Here is a 14,892-nt window from a genome sequence, read left to right on the forward strand (position 1 = left end):
TTGTTTTTGGTAAAGCATTTTTTGCCCTTTGCAGAAGGCCGATTATACAGTAGACTCCTGAAAATGCGATACTGCTGGTTCCAAAAATTCGTTCGAATTGCTATAAATATCTACATAATCATTGGGAGGGAGGTAATGAATTGTGAGGAATTGAGTTAAAACATCTGTGCCGTGCCGCGTCTTTAAATAGGCAATTCCTAAAATAAAAAACGCGCAACCTGAACAGCCGCCATTACTAATTTATTATTGCATGCAATTCTCGCTATTTTCATTTGCTGTTATTAACGTTATTTTCGACGTAACAGAATTAAATGTTGTTGAACAGTGATTTTTGTTTTGTTCATCTCCAGTTATTTCATGACAGCGAATCTTCTAATAAGTAAAGATAGTATCAAATAAGAAGAAAATGGGAAAATCTACTAATGCAGGCAAGTGTTTTCAGCTGGTGAATATAATGCCAATGCTTCTGACCCCCCGCATTCATTATTTGATTGTCTCTTTACGTGCCATTAAAATGAAATTCCTGTTCTTCTTGGACTTGCTGTTTTCTCGACTTTCGTTGCAATCGAGCACCTCTACTTACCCACAGGGTCTTAAACGCAAGCGAGCATACGAGTCCGAATTTGACGATGAATCCGTTAACCAGAACAGCAGAATCAAGCGGAGACGTTTCACTGTGTCTGAAATATCCGACAAGAGCCAAGAGTTATCCATGTCGGTACCGCTTACCTACCAAGCTGGACCATCGCGGAAAAGACCTGCCTCTGCGGAAGAAACCTCTGAACCTGGTGCAAGCAAAAAAGTCTGTAAGACGACGATCGCAATCCAGCCTACCCGCTTATTACGCAGCATGGGAAGCAGCGAGTTTGACAAAGACGTCTTCCATCACAAGAAAGTCGACAGCCAGTCTCGGCCAGCACCCACTAATGAAAGTCCCAATCAAACAGCAGCTATCCCAACAGCTTCTTCCCGTTGATGTTGAGGTACCTATCGAAGTGACTGACGACCTTGCGGTAGGAATGGACAGGAAGCGTTGCAAATAAAGTTTTTAAACTACTAAATTGAATAAAATTTTATTTGGTTTACGGAAAATAAACTAAATAAATTTAACTGAATAATTGAATTTTTTGAAAACCAAATACATTAACTGAATAAAACAGAATAAATTCCATTTCCATATTTAATGTTTATGACTTCGAATATAGGGTTAACAGATCAAAAGTGAAGGGCGGGAAACAAATAAATTGAAACATTAAAAAAATTACTCTGTGGCAGATACTGAGACATTAGGCTAGACTACTATTGTTTTTCGTGCAAACTTTCCCGATTAAATTTGGCTACTCACATGCCGTTAGATTATCCCTAATTAAGATTGAAACTTTGCTCTATTAGCCTAGATCTTAGACAAACCATTTTTCACAGTCACATAATCACAAAATTAAGAGTGATTGAAACTCTGGCATAGTGAAGTGCGGTGTTTTTTTTGAAAGTTTAAGGAAAGAAAATGAAAAGCTAACTAATACCCGTCTGATCCGAAAACAACATGGAATGGACTTGTTTGATATGCAATAAAATTATTTTATTATTAGAACACGGTTAGTTTGCAACGATCGAGACTGAAAAAAACAAACAACTGGAATACGCCATCTATTTTCAAATGGGGTGCAAGTATAATTTAGTATCGCTTCTCTCTAGACGAGACAGTACTATCCCAATGGGAAATAAATACACATCCTCCCCCGTTCTTCGTGGCTTTCAATTAACAGCCGGTCGGTAATTACCTATGACTTCCAACTGATTTTCTAATCGCCTAATGTTTTTCTGGTTTGCAGAAACGTCCCATGAAAAGAATTTCCTGGCTCCGCCTGTCACGAACAATGAATAGGAAAGGATGATCAGCTACGAATTTTGGAATAAATGGAGTTGGCCTAAAACTCCGCGCCACAAACCTAAAAGCTGGTTATGCACATGGACAACACACAAGTGATCGGTGGTTACTGTACAGTCTTAGTCAATAGTTTTAGTCAGGTCACGAAATGCTTGTTATTACCCGTAACGGCAGCCGCTTCAGTTCCTTTTTCGTTTACTTCAATAAACGCTCGATGATAAGCATCCGAAACGTATAGTTCCTTTGAGCCTGAAATTCCAGAGAGATCGGCATCGGCATTGAATAAATCAATTATACCAACATTCCTCAAAACGCGCTTAACATCAGGTGAAGATTCGAATTTGAACTTTGGTATGACGACATCAATTAGAGTTTTGCTCAGTTTGCTATCGATCAAGCTGAGAAGTTTGGATGACAACAAAGATTCGATACGAGCTAATCCATTATATCGATTGGGTAGAATAATAATCATGCTAAATTGAGAACCCTGAAAAAATATTGGGAAGTTTTTTTAGAAAGTGTTGGGTTAAACAGCTGTGAAGTTAGTTTGTACGGAAATGCAATTTACCGAGTAAAGTAATTCAAGAGCCTGTGCGTCGGCTTCTTTAATGAATGCTCTGCGAAAATAGCTTCGGCTGGCCATCATTTTTGTTGGCATCATTTTCAGTTGGTGACCGACGTAAAAAGGCCTGATTCTACTTCTCGAGGAGTCGAAAGCTTTGAGCCAGTTACCCTTAAAATAGATGGCATTCGTCAAAATCATTTTGGTAGAGGCTCCAAGAGATCCTGTTGTTAAATAAGATGAAATATTATATGCTGTTTGCCTCAAGCGATTTTAAATGAAAGGGTAACCAAACCTGATGGAATTAAATCCTTTATCTTGCCGTTGGTTGATTTTTCAATTTGTTTATTAATAGCTTCCAAAGTTGAAGGAAGAGAAAAGTTTACATTTTCCGCTAATACATCAAATTGATTTTGTACTGTCGAACGGAAGGCTTCCGTCAAGCGAAAATCATCCGAGACTAGAACACGATTCATCGATTTGAGATTAACGCCATTCGACTATTTTCAGTCAATGGCCGTATATTATTGATTTTTCTGCGATTGTAAATAATAAATCATACTTTAATGTTCCTGTTAAATGCACCGATAGTGCAAGAAATCGTTGCATCCGTTTCGTCCATCATGTGAAGCGCTTGTTTAATTTGTTTTGTTGTGTTACCTCTCGCCCCGACTAACGTAATCGCCAATACCAACGCAATGCTGGACGGCGATACGATGACATTATCATACTTACCTACAGCTTTCGAAGTTGCCTAGAACAAACGTATAGAATAAATTCTTAGACAATGCGTTAAACTGTATATAGGGATGCTTAACATTACCTGGTAGAGAGATGTCGAGAATTTCGTCAAGGCTGGAGAGACTAAACTGCTATGATTTGTACAACTGGATGGGAGGGCCGTATTGACGTGGATGGCCAACACAGATAAGATAAAGAGTTGAAATGGATTGAAATAGGCCATACTATATTCTGGATTGTTTCCTTACACAAAAACGCACGTTATCAGGCCAAATGTGGATTAGTAAGTGATTTTAGACAATTCAAGTTGCAATACTGTAGTCTGCATGCCTATGCCGTCCAAAAAAACAAAGGGAGGTTCCTTAACGGTCATTGCCTTTTCCCTTTAATGCAGTTTTACCTTTCGTGGTATTAATACAGTGTATTTCTTACGTTTGATCAACGAACATGCAATCGTTGAAGAACGAAGTGGAAGGCTATAAGACAGTTTTTGTTTGTTGTTTTTTTTTCTCCAAAAAATCTGTATTATTTTTTCCTCAAATTAATCAGCGTTTATGGTTCAACATTCCAATTCCAAATACTGTATACCATTGCGCACGTACTCGACATCTCCATAACACTTTACGGCGCGCAGACGAAGCTGAAGTTATACAAAGGGCTATCACAGTTTAAATATATAATATTAAAACAAATAGAAGGAAGGTTTCATCGACAGAAAAAAGTAACGGTCGAATGGGAAACGAAAAATGACACACATCGACACATATTACACACATTCAAGTGTCAATTTCTAGCTTTTTAACGTTTTTTAACCGTGCCGCCAGCATATTTATGAATCAACGTAACCACGCCGACGGAGAGAAAATCATCAAATGAACTGTTTAACCGTTCACAATTAATTTGTCATCGACATATTATGTTACGTAGTGTTCTCACAAGGAAACAACAACACGTAGAAACTTTTTGTGCCATCCGGACAAACATTAACTGTGACAAAAAGTATTAATAGAGAGAACTGGAAATCAAATTTGAAATGTGCAGCAATTCATGTCTCGTGAGCGAAAATCACAACGACAATTAACTGTATGTCCATTAAAGAAGAAAAAGAACAAAAAAAAAAAAAAAAAAAAAAGATTTAAAATTGCCTGTTTACTGTCCTAGCCTGGGAGCACGATTGGACTGTTTTCCACAGAATTACGTGACCCTATTCCAATGATGACCACCAAAAACAAGAAAAAGGAAAAACGAATTTTCAATCATAAAAATACACGAGAATTATCTAAAGGATTTTTCCTTCGAAACAACAAATCTATACCGTTTTAAAAATTGTTAAATGATCACCTAACAAATCAAAGAATAAAAAAAAAAAAAAAAAGAAATCAACAATTATTTTTTAAATCCTTTAGAGTATCTTGGAATATTATGTGCTGCGTTTCCATACAGTCACTAATATCCATAACGTTTGTGGGATTGTCACAAAGTCTTGTCGCCACATACGGCATTATGCAGTATAGCTGAGGGTCATCTACGATCCCCCATCGGCCGCGACCGAATCGATCACGTCATTCCCCTCCCCATCGACGGCGTCGGTCGATCCACTACCACTGAATCCCGAGGCGTTACTTGAGGCATTGTTGCTTCCACTTGAAACGCTCGAGGTGGCCACACTATTGCCGCTAGCCGGAGTCGTAGACTGTGCCATCATTTTCTGGCGAACTTCGCGAATTTTCAACTGAAGACAGGATTTGGTCGGGAAAATATCTTGGTGTAAAGCCTATTCACAAACGACACATTCAATCAAAAAACGAGAATAACTAGCAGACAACAATAGTGTCACACCTGAAAAAGACTGGTAGCCTGTGTGGATGGGAAGGAACCATGCTCTTGGAAAAGTTGAATCACTAATTGCCTTCTTTGATCCAAGATTCTCCGCAAAGAAGAAAAGTTCTTTTCGGCACTTTCTTTTCCCGTGGCAGGTGTCTTCGGAGTACCGGGAGAAAGGCAAACGTCGCCTTCGTTACCTTCGGCTAAAGAAAGACGGAGAATACAAACAAAAACAACAACATGTAGAAAAGTAATCCAAATACGTGGCGTCGGGGGACGGGGGACGGAAGAATAAGCATTACCTTTGAAGGCATCGAGGCTAAAGTCTGGCCCAAAGAATTTGTGTCCTACAACAGCTCCCGATTGCGGAGTAGCACTTGTGTTGGACACGTCAGAATCTCCCTCTTCTTCTGTGGCTGTAAAGACCCCCCAACAAAAAAATGAAATTGAGCAATCGCTTTATAAAAAAAACAATAATAATAACAGTTTATTTTTTTTTTAAATCGTTAGATCTTACTGGAAGCGACTCTCTTTCGACGATAGTTTTGCACAAACACCCGCGGGCTGGATGGTAATGAAAGTGCACTGGGTGATTGGCAATCAGCCGGATTGAATTCTGGCAGGTGGGAAAATTTCTCGTCAAAGTTCACTTGCTCCAACACCCTGTAAAAGGGTACATACGTTAAGCAAATAGAAAAAGAATTTCGTGTAGTCTTGTCTTGTATTATGGTTTGTTTTTATTTACTTGTCCATTCCGTCATCTTTGGTCCGCTTGAACATGCTCTTCTTGGCCGCAGCCTGTTGCATGCTATTTTGATTTGGAGAAGGAGGCACGTTGGGAGTAGATGGCGTGGACGATGTAGGAACTGTGAAACCTGCATAGCAGCGCAATGAACCTCCTCCGGATACGTTAGCTGATCCCACAGTGGGACTGCATACAGGAGCCGAACCATAACCACCACCTGGACTTGTAGGTTCCTCTTCGCCACTATGAGAAGAAGATCCAGTCGGTGATAGTGACTGCGTCGATGACTGTCTTCGCTGAAAAGGTGCACGCCCCAATTGAGCCGGGGTAGGCGCCAAAACAAATTTGGGTAATTCTGGGGGAGGCATTAAACCAGGTGGGTCGCTCTGATGAGCCGACACACCAGGCGTACTGGGTGTACTAGGAGTACTGCTCTGCCTAGACGTGCTGCTATTGCTATTATTGTGACTGCTGCTCGTGTTGGGACTGGGCGCAGTCTGGGCGTACTCCATCTCGCTGGCCACAGGAATGGTTGCCGTGACGGCTTTGATTCGAGCTGGTCTAGTCAAGTCGTTGAGTGTAACAGGAGTCAGTGTGCCGCACAACGTTCCTGATTTCATGTTCATGACACCGGCAAAACACTGGGCCGATGATGACGTCGGAATCATCTCGCGTGAAGGCGGCCGTATGGGTGTTCCATTCGAAATACTTCCAGCTGGAGCTAAAGAATGGTTGCCACTATTCAATTGGCCGGATGAAGGAGCCTTACTGACGATCACCGACGGCTTCAACGACCACGTGGGCGTGACGTGATTCTGGTGATTCTGGCCAGACGATACGTAGGTCTGTTCATGCTGTGAAGTCGTTGGTCGAACTAAAAGTGCTTGAGGGGGGTAGAATCCAGCTGGTAGGGAATGCTTACTCGACATAGAGGTAAAAGAAGGTCCGGAAGGGATCACCAACGTGGATTGAGCATAGCCACTCGATATAGGTAACCCATGAGAAACATTGGACGGTCCCGGACGGTAAAATGGAGGATGGTGCATATTGTCAAACTGCCCGAAATACGGAAGAGAAGTGTACATTCCAGCTGAAGATTGCGGCGGTGTTTTCGGACGTTTGCTTTCGACTGTTGCGTCATCTTTAGCAACTGGGCTGTTGGGTACAGATCCTGTCCATCTTTTCGCGTCTTCTTTCGGTTCTTTAGGGCTAGACTTTGGAAAGTCAAAGGACGGTTGAAATGTCACCTTAGGTGAAGGCATGCTTTTGAACGCTCCTCCTGTCGGATGAAAGACTTGCGGACCTGCTGGACCGCTGGGTGCGCCAGTGTACAAGTCAGATGTTGCCGGCCTAGGGTCGCCCTCAAATAAAGGTGTGGGTCTAAGCCAAAACAGAAGAGAAACGATGACGATCAAAAACACAGAAAAGAAAATATGTACGCCGAAACATACTTGGCTTTGATGGCTTTAGGACGATGAGTAACCTCCGAGTTGTTTTGTCCAATTGACGACGGGCTGCCAAAGGGTTGTTGAGGAAAGAGGGCCGGTTCGCGTTGCATCAACGAAGAATTGCTATTAGGCACATCACATGGGTTCTCTGCCTCGGATTCCGTATCAGAGACAACATGTTCCCGACACTGTAGGTCGATTTCCTATCCAGTGGGTTCAGCCGGTTCCTCACAAATGACCTATTTAACGAAACAAAAGGCAGGCGTTACAGTAAACCTTGAGACAGTTTTTATTTATTTTTTTATCAATTTTTACCATGCGATCGTCATCAGAAAGGTCTTCACTTAAAGCCTGGCGGCGAAGTTTGTTGGCCTTAGTCTTGCACAAGAACAAAAGAAAACATTAAACTAATGAACGTTACCTGTGGCACAAGACATAATGCGCCAAGGTAAAATTGACACGTCAACGTTTTGCTCAATCAGCTCTTTCAGTGAAAGGACCATTTTTGCAATGCGAATATGAATGGTTCACCTGATGACCGTTGAGATTAAGGGTCGATTCAGCAGACGGTGGTCCCATAATTGAAGACGGATGTGGTTGCGGAGCGGGAGGAGGATCCACTTTGTGTTCTTCGGCAGATAAATCTCCAGTGGAACCGAGCGTGCCACGAGGCTCTTTGGCATCGCCTTTGGACGAACTGGTCGATCCCGATTTGCGCCTGTCTTTACTGCACCACTTCCACTCGGGATGCGCTTTGAAATGGGCCTCTTTTACCTAAGAAAACATCAACAATAAACAGAATAATGAAGCACGTTAGAGATAGATGGGAAGCAATTCATTATTATTATTTTTTTTACCTGAAAAGCCAAATCATGATATTTTTGCTTTTCCTGCGGTCCTAACGAATACCACCATTCACCCAAAATTTTTGAAACCGTCCGATTGTCTTGATTGGGATGGCGCTGGTGAACAAGGGCCCGATGTCTCTTACTGAAGATCATGAAAGCGTTCATGGGCCGCCGAACATGATCTTTCTCTTTGGCCTGCAAAAATACAAAATAAAAACTGTTAAATCAACTGTCATGAAAAAAAAAAAAAATAAAAATAAGTTGGATAGTCAGGTTGTCCTGATCGATATTGATTAATAATTTCTGAGAAGAAGGACGATAGGGCGGAGCTGACGACAAAGAAAAAGGAGGGAAAATAGGAGGAGTTTCAAGTTGTTTACGTAGGCAGCGTTCAATACCTTGCGTGGGCTTTTAGGTTCTCCTGTTAAAGATCCCAGCGACTGAGTGCGGCGCTTCGCTTCGCTCACAGCTCCTCCTACCCCTGCAGCGGAACTGTTTCCAGGCACAACCGGCTCGGCTCCTCCACCACTAGCATCCATTTCGAAAACGTCGTCGTCGTCGGCAACCTCGGCGTCAGGTTCCCCGGCGACCGAGTACGTGTATTCGGTCAGATCTTGCGTGACGGATGAACGACGCCGTTCACCCACTGATTCCCTGGATGCCACCCTCGCACCACCGCCGTTTTCGGCGTTCACCATGGTTGCTGTTTCTAAATAAAAAAATAAAAAGAAAGAACGAATGAGTTTCATTAATCCAACCGCGTCAAGATTGAAAGAAAAAAACCAAAAAAAAGACGGAGGAAACAGAAAAGATTTATGCAAGTAGAGTCGAGCTTATAGAAAGTGTGAAGCTCGATTGATTAAAAAACGAAGGCCAGCTCACTTGGCAGAGCATCAAACGAACCCGACATTCTTTTCGACGTCATCGGAAAAAGGAAAAAAAAAAAAATCGTGGATATTCACAAAAAGGAAAGGAACAAGATTGTTTCTATTGCCACGTCCACACAAAGGCAAATTAACGTGGGCGGGGTGGAAGCCAAAAGAGCGAAAATTCCCAGGTGAAAAGAAGAGCGCACCTCACCTGTAGTTGATGAAGAATCCATTGACGCTTTTGAACCATTTTCCTCTTGTTTACTGTCCGTCTCATGGCCCGATTTATCCGTCGAAACAGTCTGGAAAGCTGAAACACCGACACGAGTTGAAGTGAGGCCATTGCGGGCCTGATTCTGCTGAGACCACCATTGACTACCAGCAGTCGGTGATGCAGGTGGCTCCTTTTTTGACCCTCCTTTCAACGCATGCATTTTGATAATACCTGGACGACCTTCTTCCTCCTCATTGGCAACATGGCCGTTATTGGAGCGAACAGGCACGTGATTAGCAGAATTTTCCACCAGGCTTTTGGAAGGAATCAGGTAATACAGCGGTGCCGGACGGATGGTTGCCGCCGTGAAATTTTCTTCCTGCCCGTTGTATTGCGGATGATTCGGCTGCTGATGAGCCGGCTGAGCAGACGATTCTGTTTGCACTAGGCTGATGATGGAATAACTAGACTGTCCGGCAGAAGGTTGGTGAAGAGCTGGATTGCTTTTGGCCACGTGAAGATTCAGAGGGACGTTATTGGGAGCGATCAACACACCACCAGGGCTGGACAACGAAGATCCACCTGGCTGATTGTGGCCAGTTTGAATCACCGTCAACGTTGATGGCCGTTGGTGAGAGTGAGCACTGCCCGTCAACGCTTGATGGAGTAGTGGCGGCCCACCTTGCTGGCCGGACTGATGTTTGTGTCGATACCAATGTTTGGAGGAGTCCTCACTAGACTGCTGATATTGGCCCGGTGACGGAGAATTGGTAGAAGACGGATCCATCATATTATGATGAAAAGATGGATGTTGATGTTGATGTTGATGTTGATGTTGATGTTGATGTTGATGTTGATGCTGTTGCTGCTGTTGCTGTTGCAAATTCAACGGATACGACGACGGTGACTGACTACTCTGGGCTTGACTGACGACGATAGGCGGCGTAAAGCTGACCGGATGTTGGGCCATGTGCTGGGTGGTCGGCGAGATCCTGATAACACTCGTGCTGGACGAAACGGGAAGTAAACCGGGCCGCTGTAACTCTGGTCGAATAACTCCGGGATGTTGGTGAAGTTGATGGTGATAGGAAGTAAGCGACGGAATAATAGCCCTAGGCATCGAATGGCCAACTGGCCGGATAATTGAGGACTCTTTATTACAATGCGTATAAGAAGAGGAGGCCAATTGACTTCGTTGGAATGCACCCGTCGACGTGGACAAGGCGGCCGTGCTATTGGCAGTCGGCTGAGAAATGGGCAAAAACAGATTGTGACGCATTCCAACAGTCAACACGTGAGAGTTGGGTGGCGATTGGAGGTGACGCGATGTCGATGAGAGATCCGTTGCCAATCCATAATGAGCAGCCGGTGTAGTTGAGCGTGAATTACTCAGTGAAACTAACATATTGGCCGCCTCAGTTTCTTCTAAAGATAATCCGTCTCTTGCACCACCGCCACCGCCACCGCCACCGCCACCTCCACAACCACCACCGGTGGCCGCAGCTGCAACAGCTCCAATCCGCAGCGATCGCTGCAAACCGGACTCGGCTGTCGGCGTACTATTGCTCGTACTATAGCTGCCGGAAGGAGACGGTTCGACGGAATCTCGTGACAGAGTCTCCTCCCAGTCCATATCGTGGCCGTCTGCACCCTTCATCACCACCAGTTTGTTGCCTCCTGGCGCGAACGTCAGACCGCCCAAACTGGACGAGGAGGCAGCTGCGCCGGAAGAGCGCAGATTTTTGCCCTTGATGCTGAGATGGCGCGAACAGTAGCCTCTTCGTTGCGATTCCTTATTGCAACCCTCTTTAGAACAAAGGCGGCGCCACTGTTTGCCGTTGAATTTTTTGCGAATGCCACTCGGACCGGCCACAACGTCACCTTTCTTGTATTTTTGCGGAGTGCCGGTGAGAGAGCGGGCGCCTGGGAACGGACTGGGCGTCGTCGGCTGGGAACGGGGAGTCAAACTTCCGCCCGGCGACGGATCCAGAATGCTGCAACTGCTACCGCGGCTTTGCATACTGCTCCGCTTGCTTCCACTGCTGCCAGAAAATTTGCCATCCCCTACACCACCTACACCGTCCGCCAGAGCACCGGGCGTCAAGGAAAGCGACCTACCGGCCACCGTGTACCCCGATTCCGAATGGAAGGTAATGTCCTCTCTTTTCAAATCTTCGTCGCTTTCGCCGCCGTAATCGTACTCGTGGTACGAAGGACGGCCGGCGGAAGGTACAAGCTCTTCACTGCCACTAGAAAGGGTGTTTGGCATCATTGCTTCCGCACTGTGATGATGTTGAGCTTCGACATGAACTTCTGCGGGCGTCGCGGGGCGAGATGGGTAACTGTCGGCGACCGCATTGTGGAACTCGACCACCGGCGGATCGGGCTGGACCAATGGCTGGTAGGTTTCTGTAGTTGGTGGCAGTAGAGGTTCGGGCCCGTTTTCCAGCTCTTCCCACCAAGGCGGCTGTAGGAGACGAAGAGACGGACGAGTGGTCCAACATTCGACATCCGGAGTTTGTCCGATGGTACGAACGAGGTACTGTATGGGTTTGTTGGATATTTGGCAGATAACGCCTTCGACGAAGACGGCCAATTGCGGATGACTTTCGACGCGGAGGCACACCCTAGCGCCAAGCGTCAACTGAGACGGCGACGGACTGGCATCGCTGATGACATCGAATTTCCCGGCACGAGTGACATCCGAATAAAGAGTCGGCTGTTCGTGTCCATCCAGCTGGACGAGAACGTCACTGTGCCCGTGACCACTGCGAATGACGCCCGTCAAGTAGCGACTCGCCACTTTGGCGAGGACACGATGGCAACGCCATTCGTTGAGATCGACGTGAGCCGCTGGAGGAGAGGCGACTCGAGGAAGAAGCGTAGGACTGCTGGCCGTCGTCGAAGCGATCGTCGCTACTACTACAGACGATGAGATCAGCGAACTCGGTCCCGACATTGCTGCTGGCACTTGTGAAGAATGGTTGTAATGGCGAGGAGGCGACGTTCGATCGGCCGATTGTTCGTATTCGGTCGGATCGAATTTTCGCTTTTTGGGCACGCGACGGGCTACAACCGCCGACTCGTGTTGGTTAGACATGATGGCGCGCGGCTGATCTGCACTCGTCGATTATTGCACTGCAAGTCCCAGCCGGCTAGTAGAAGTACACACTTGTCTGACTGGGTGGTGGCACTAGAAGACGGGCGACAACGTCAGTTGACGAGCCGCCCAACTGATTGACTCTTATGGCTAATAAGACCCTTGCCAGCGGCCGAATGCTCCTTCCGTGACCTGGTCTCCGCTCTCCTCTGTTGCATAATTCAGCCATTCACGTAGCCAGCACGCTCTCATCTCCTGCAAAAGTACATATATACAAACAAGGCAATATTTTAAGTATCACGTTTTAGTTAAAACTCAAGGCGTCCAGACTGGCGGAGACGGAGAGGGAGAGAGAAAAAAAAGGAGAAATTCAACGCTATGGAAAAACATTTGAGATAAGAGATAAAAAAAAAAAAAGGGGACGATAAGGGCTCGGGTGTAACGTGGCTCGATCAAAGACCGAGAAAGAAGAGAGTAGAGTTGTTGCCATGCGACCACACAATATCATCTCCACGCACGCATCATCATCTGTATTCGTTGGGTTACGCACATCGTCGACACTGTGTTCTTTAAAGGTCGGCCACAAGGCCAAAGCTCAACAGCCCATGGGGCTTTTCGGTCCCGTAAGTCCTTTTGGGCTTTCGTAGTAAATGAAGAGAGAATCACAAATAATAAAAAGAAAAAAGGGGTTCTTCTTCAGTTTTTTTTTTTTTTTTACTCCCCTGGCTTTGATGAGCATGAATGCACTGACTGTGTCAGCAGAGGATGGGCAAAGGAGGAGGGAATAAAAGAGAAAGAAGACGAAGAAAAAGGGAAAAAGAAAGAAAAAAGGAGGTTAAATAGAGCCATGCTACTAGCCCCTAAAAATAGTAAATGTTTCGAGGGGCTAGTGTTGCTAGTGTTGCTAGTGTTGCTAGTGTTGCTAGAGTTTTTTTTGGTTTTTTTTTACGTACGCATTCCAAGTCAACTGGGAAACAAAAGACAAACGCGCATGGATTTTTATGTATCACGATGTAGGAATCCATCAATGGATAACGTTGCGGCCATTTTGAGTGGAACGAAGAAAGAAAAAAGACAAAATTGTTCTTTCTTTTTTTCTTCCGCGCCCCGGAGTTGGCTTCCACGGGTCCTTGGACTCGCTTCTCTCTTTCTCCGTCTTCGAGTGTACCGGTTGTCAAGGTCGTTTGCTTACGCTACACACACATTTCACACACACACACACACACGCACTGACTGAGAGGAAAGAGGAGGGGGGGGATAGCATCGTGAGCCAATGGGATTGCTGCCAGATACAAACAATTTATATTTATATATATAAATACAGTATAAAAAGAAGAATAAGAAAAAAAGGTGACGGGACCGGACAAAGAGAGAAGCTTGGCTGCTGCGGTTGTGATGAAAGGCCGTGAGTTGGCAATTCGTACCGTTACTAGCCTTCCAAACATATCATAAAGAGAATTTAAAAAAGGAAAAGAAAAACCTCAATTTCTCCCCTCCGTTCGACCGACTGTGACATTTTCCGCTTGCAAGTTACGGGGATAACAATGGTGGGCGGTCCACTTCGGGACCAAGTTTTAATCTCTTTTGATTTTAATGTAGGAACAGTGTTTCTAAAAGTAAATAATCAACTTGTGACCCAACCGGATGCGCCAAAATGTACACCTACACACAGCGATGGAGGCGTCACAACCGGTGTGTGTGTGTGTGTGTATTTGCTTAAAGCTTTCTCCCAGCTGATAACCCCATTACAAGAGATCACCGTCTCAAAAAAATTTCGGGGAAAAATGGACAACTTTTTTGATGATCACCGTGTCGTTGTCGAGCGATGACCAAGCAAAGAGATTGTCGTGTTTGAACACACAAGACACCCCAGAAAAAACACCAAGTTTAGACAAGTCTCTGAAGAAAGAGCAGCTCAATCGAGTCAAGGCCGTCCATGGCGCCACCACCGCACACAAAACGCCAACAAAGCACACCCAATTCCTCTCGCCAACAAACTAACAGAACTTTGGAAAAACCAAGTCGAAAATTTTTTTTTTCTTCCCCATTCTCGAAGAATGGTGTTCGATGTGAGCCTCAAAAACTTACCCTCCATTCCATGGCATGTGTAATGTGGCCAATGAAATAAAAGTCGATGTCTATGTTTCAGAGAGGGAGCCACTAACACTTGCACTACACGACGACAAGGCCAGATGAAGACTGTAGTAGTTTCACTGTAGTACGTACCGAGTGGTACCGGTTCACAGGCCCGAAAGCCAAAGGGTATGTGTATCTGCTGCAGGCGGAATGGCGGATCGGGAGGGTCTCTACTAGTCGGCGCGCGCGTACAATTCTACAACACAACCCACACACACACACACACAGAGTGACCGAGGTACACTCGGTACACTGAGTTTTCGAACATCAGAAGTTCTGGCTCTTTTTTTATTTATGACCGGGAAAAGTTGTGTCGTATTCCATCCAACTGATCAAAGACTAACTATGACCTCATCGCACAGCCGCAGCATTGCAAATAGAATAATAGACTTTTATTATTATTTTTTTCACTTGAACTGTTTTCTTGCAACAACAGTGTCACTATCGCTACGCTGTCCACGACCGAAAATAATAGAACCCAGGGTAGTGGGGAGTGGGAAAATTTTCCCCTTTTTTT

General features: G+C 45.0%; 2 protein-coding genes across 2 annotated transcripts; both read right to left on the minus strand.

The window, feature by feature from the left end:
* Positions 1–1,168: 1,168 nt before the first annotated feature.
* On the minus strand, positions 1,169–3,548 carry LOC116929735 (ovalbumin-related protein X). The gene is made up of 6 exons (XM_032937076.2): positions 3,274–3,548; positions 3,013–3,204; positions 2,746–2,950; positions 2,457–2,674; positions 2,051–2,375; positions 1,169–1,956 (listed from the first exon to the last, which is right to left on the minus strand). Exons 1-6 carry the CDS (start codon positions 3,412–3,414, stop codon positions 1,811–1,813), a joined length of 1,227 nt encoding a protein of 408 aa, XP_032792967.2. The 5' UTR covers positions 3,415–3,548; the 3' UTR covers positions 1,169–1,810.
* Positions 3,549–3,593: 45 nt separating this feature from the next.
* Positions 3,594–14,483, minus strand: LOC116929672 (protein capicua homolog). The gene is made up of 12 exons (XM_045177948.1): positions 14,328–14,483; positions 9,137–12,494; positions 8,455–8,765; positions 8,066–8,251; positions 7,740–7,982; positions 7,524–7,586; positions 7,212–7,411; positions 5,761–7,140; positions 5,533–5,678; positions 5,318–5,431; positions 5,031–5,218; positions 3,594–4,965 (listed from the first exon to the last, which is right to left on the minus strand). Exons 2-12 carry the CDS (start codon positions 12,237–12,239, stop codon positions 4,717–4,719), a joined length of 6,183 nt encoding a protein of 2,060 aa, XP_045033883.1. The 5' UTR covers positions 12,240–12,494; positions 14,328–14,483; the 3' UTR covers positions 3,594–4,716.
* Between the last annotated feature and the right edge of the window lie 409 nt (positions 14,484–14,892).

Source organism: Daphnia magna, linkage group LG8, assembly GCF_020631705.1.
Source record: "Daphnia magna isolate NIES linkage group LG8, ASM2063170v1.1, whole genome shotgun sequence".
NCBI classification, from domain to species: domain Eukaryota; kingdom Metazoa; phylum Arthropoda; class Branchiopoda; order Diplostraca; family Daphniidae; genus Daphnia; species Daphnia magna.

Bases quoted from the DNA above. Each gene is read 5' to 3' on its own strand.
- LOC116929672 (XM_045177948.1), bottom strand. From the start codon at position 12,239: ATGTCTAACCAACACGAGTCGGCGGTTGTAGCCCGTCGCGTGCCCAAA. The intron at 7,983-8,065 runs GTAAAAAAAATA...ATGTTTTCTTAG, and splicing joins ATCATGATTTGGCTTTTCAG to GTAAAAGAGGCCCATTTCAA. The intron at 7,412-7,523 runs GTAAAAATTGAT...CCCACTGGATAG, and splicing joins TTTCTGATGACGATCGCATG to GAAATCGACCTACAGTGTCG.
- LOC116929735 (XM_032937076.2), bottom strand. From the start codon at position 3,414: ATGGCCTATTTCAATCCATTTCAACTCTTTATCTTATCTGTGTTGGCC. The intron at 2,951-3,012 runs GTATGATTTATT...GACTGAAAATAG, and splicing joins CATTTAACAGGAACATTAAA to TCGAATGGCGTTAATCTCAA. The intron at 2,675-2,745 runs GTTTGGTTACCC...ATTTAACAACAG, and splicing joins AAAGGATTTAATTCCATCAG to GATCTCTTGGAGCCTCTACC.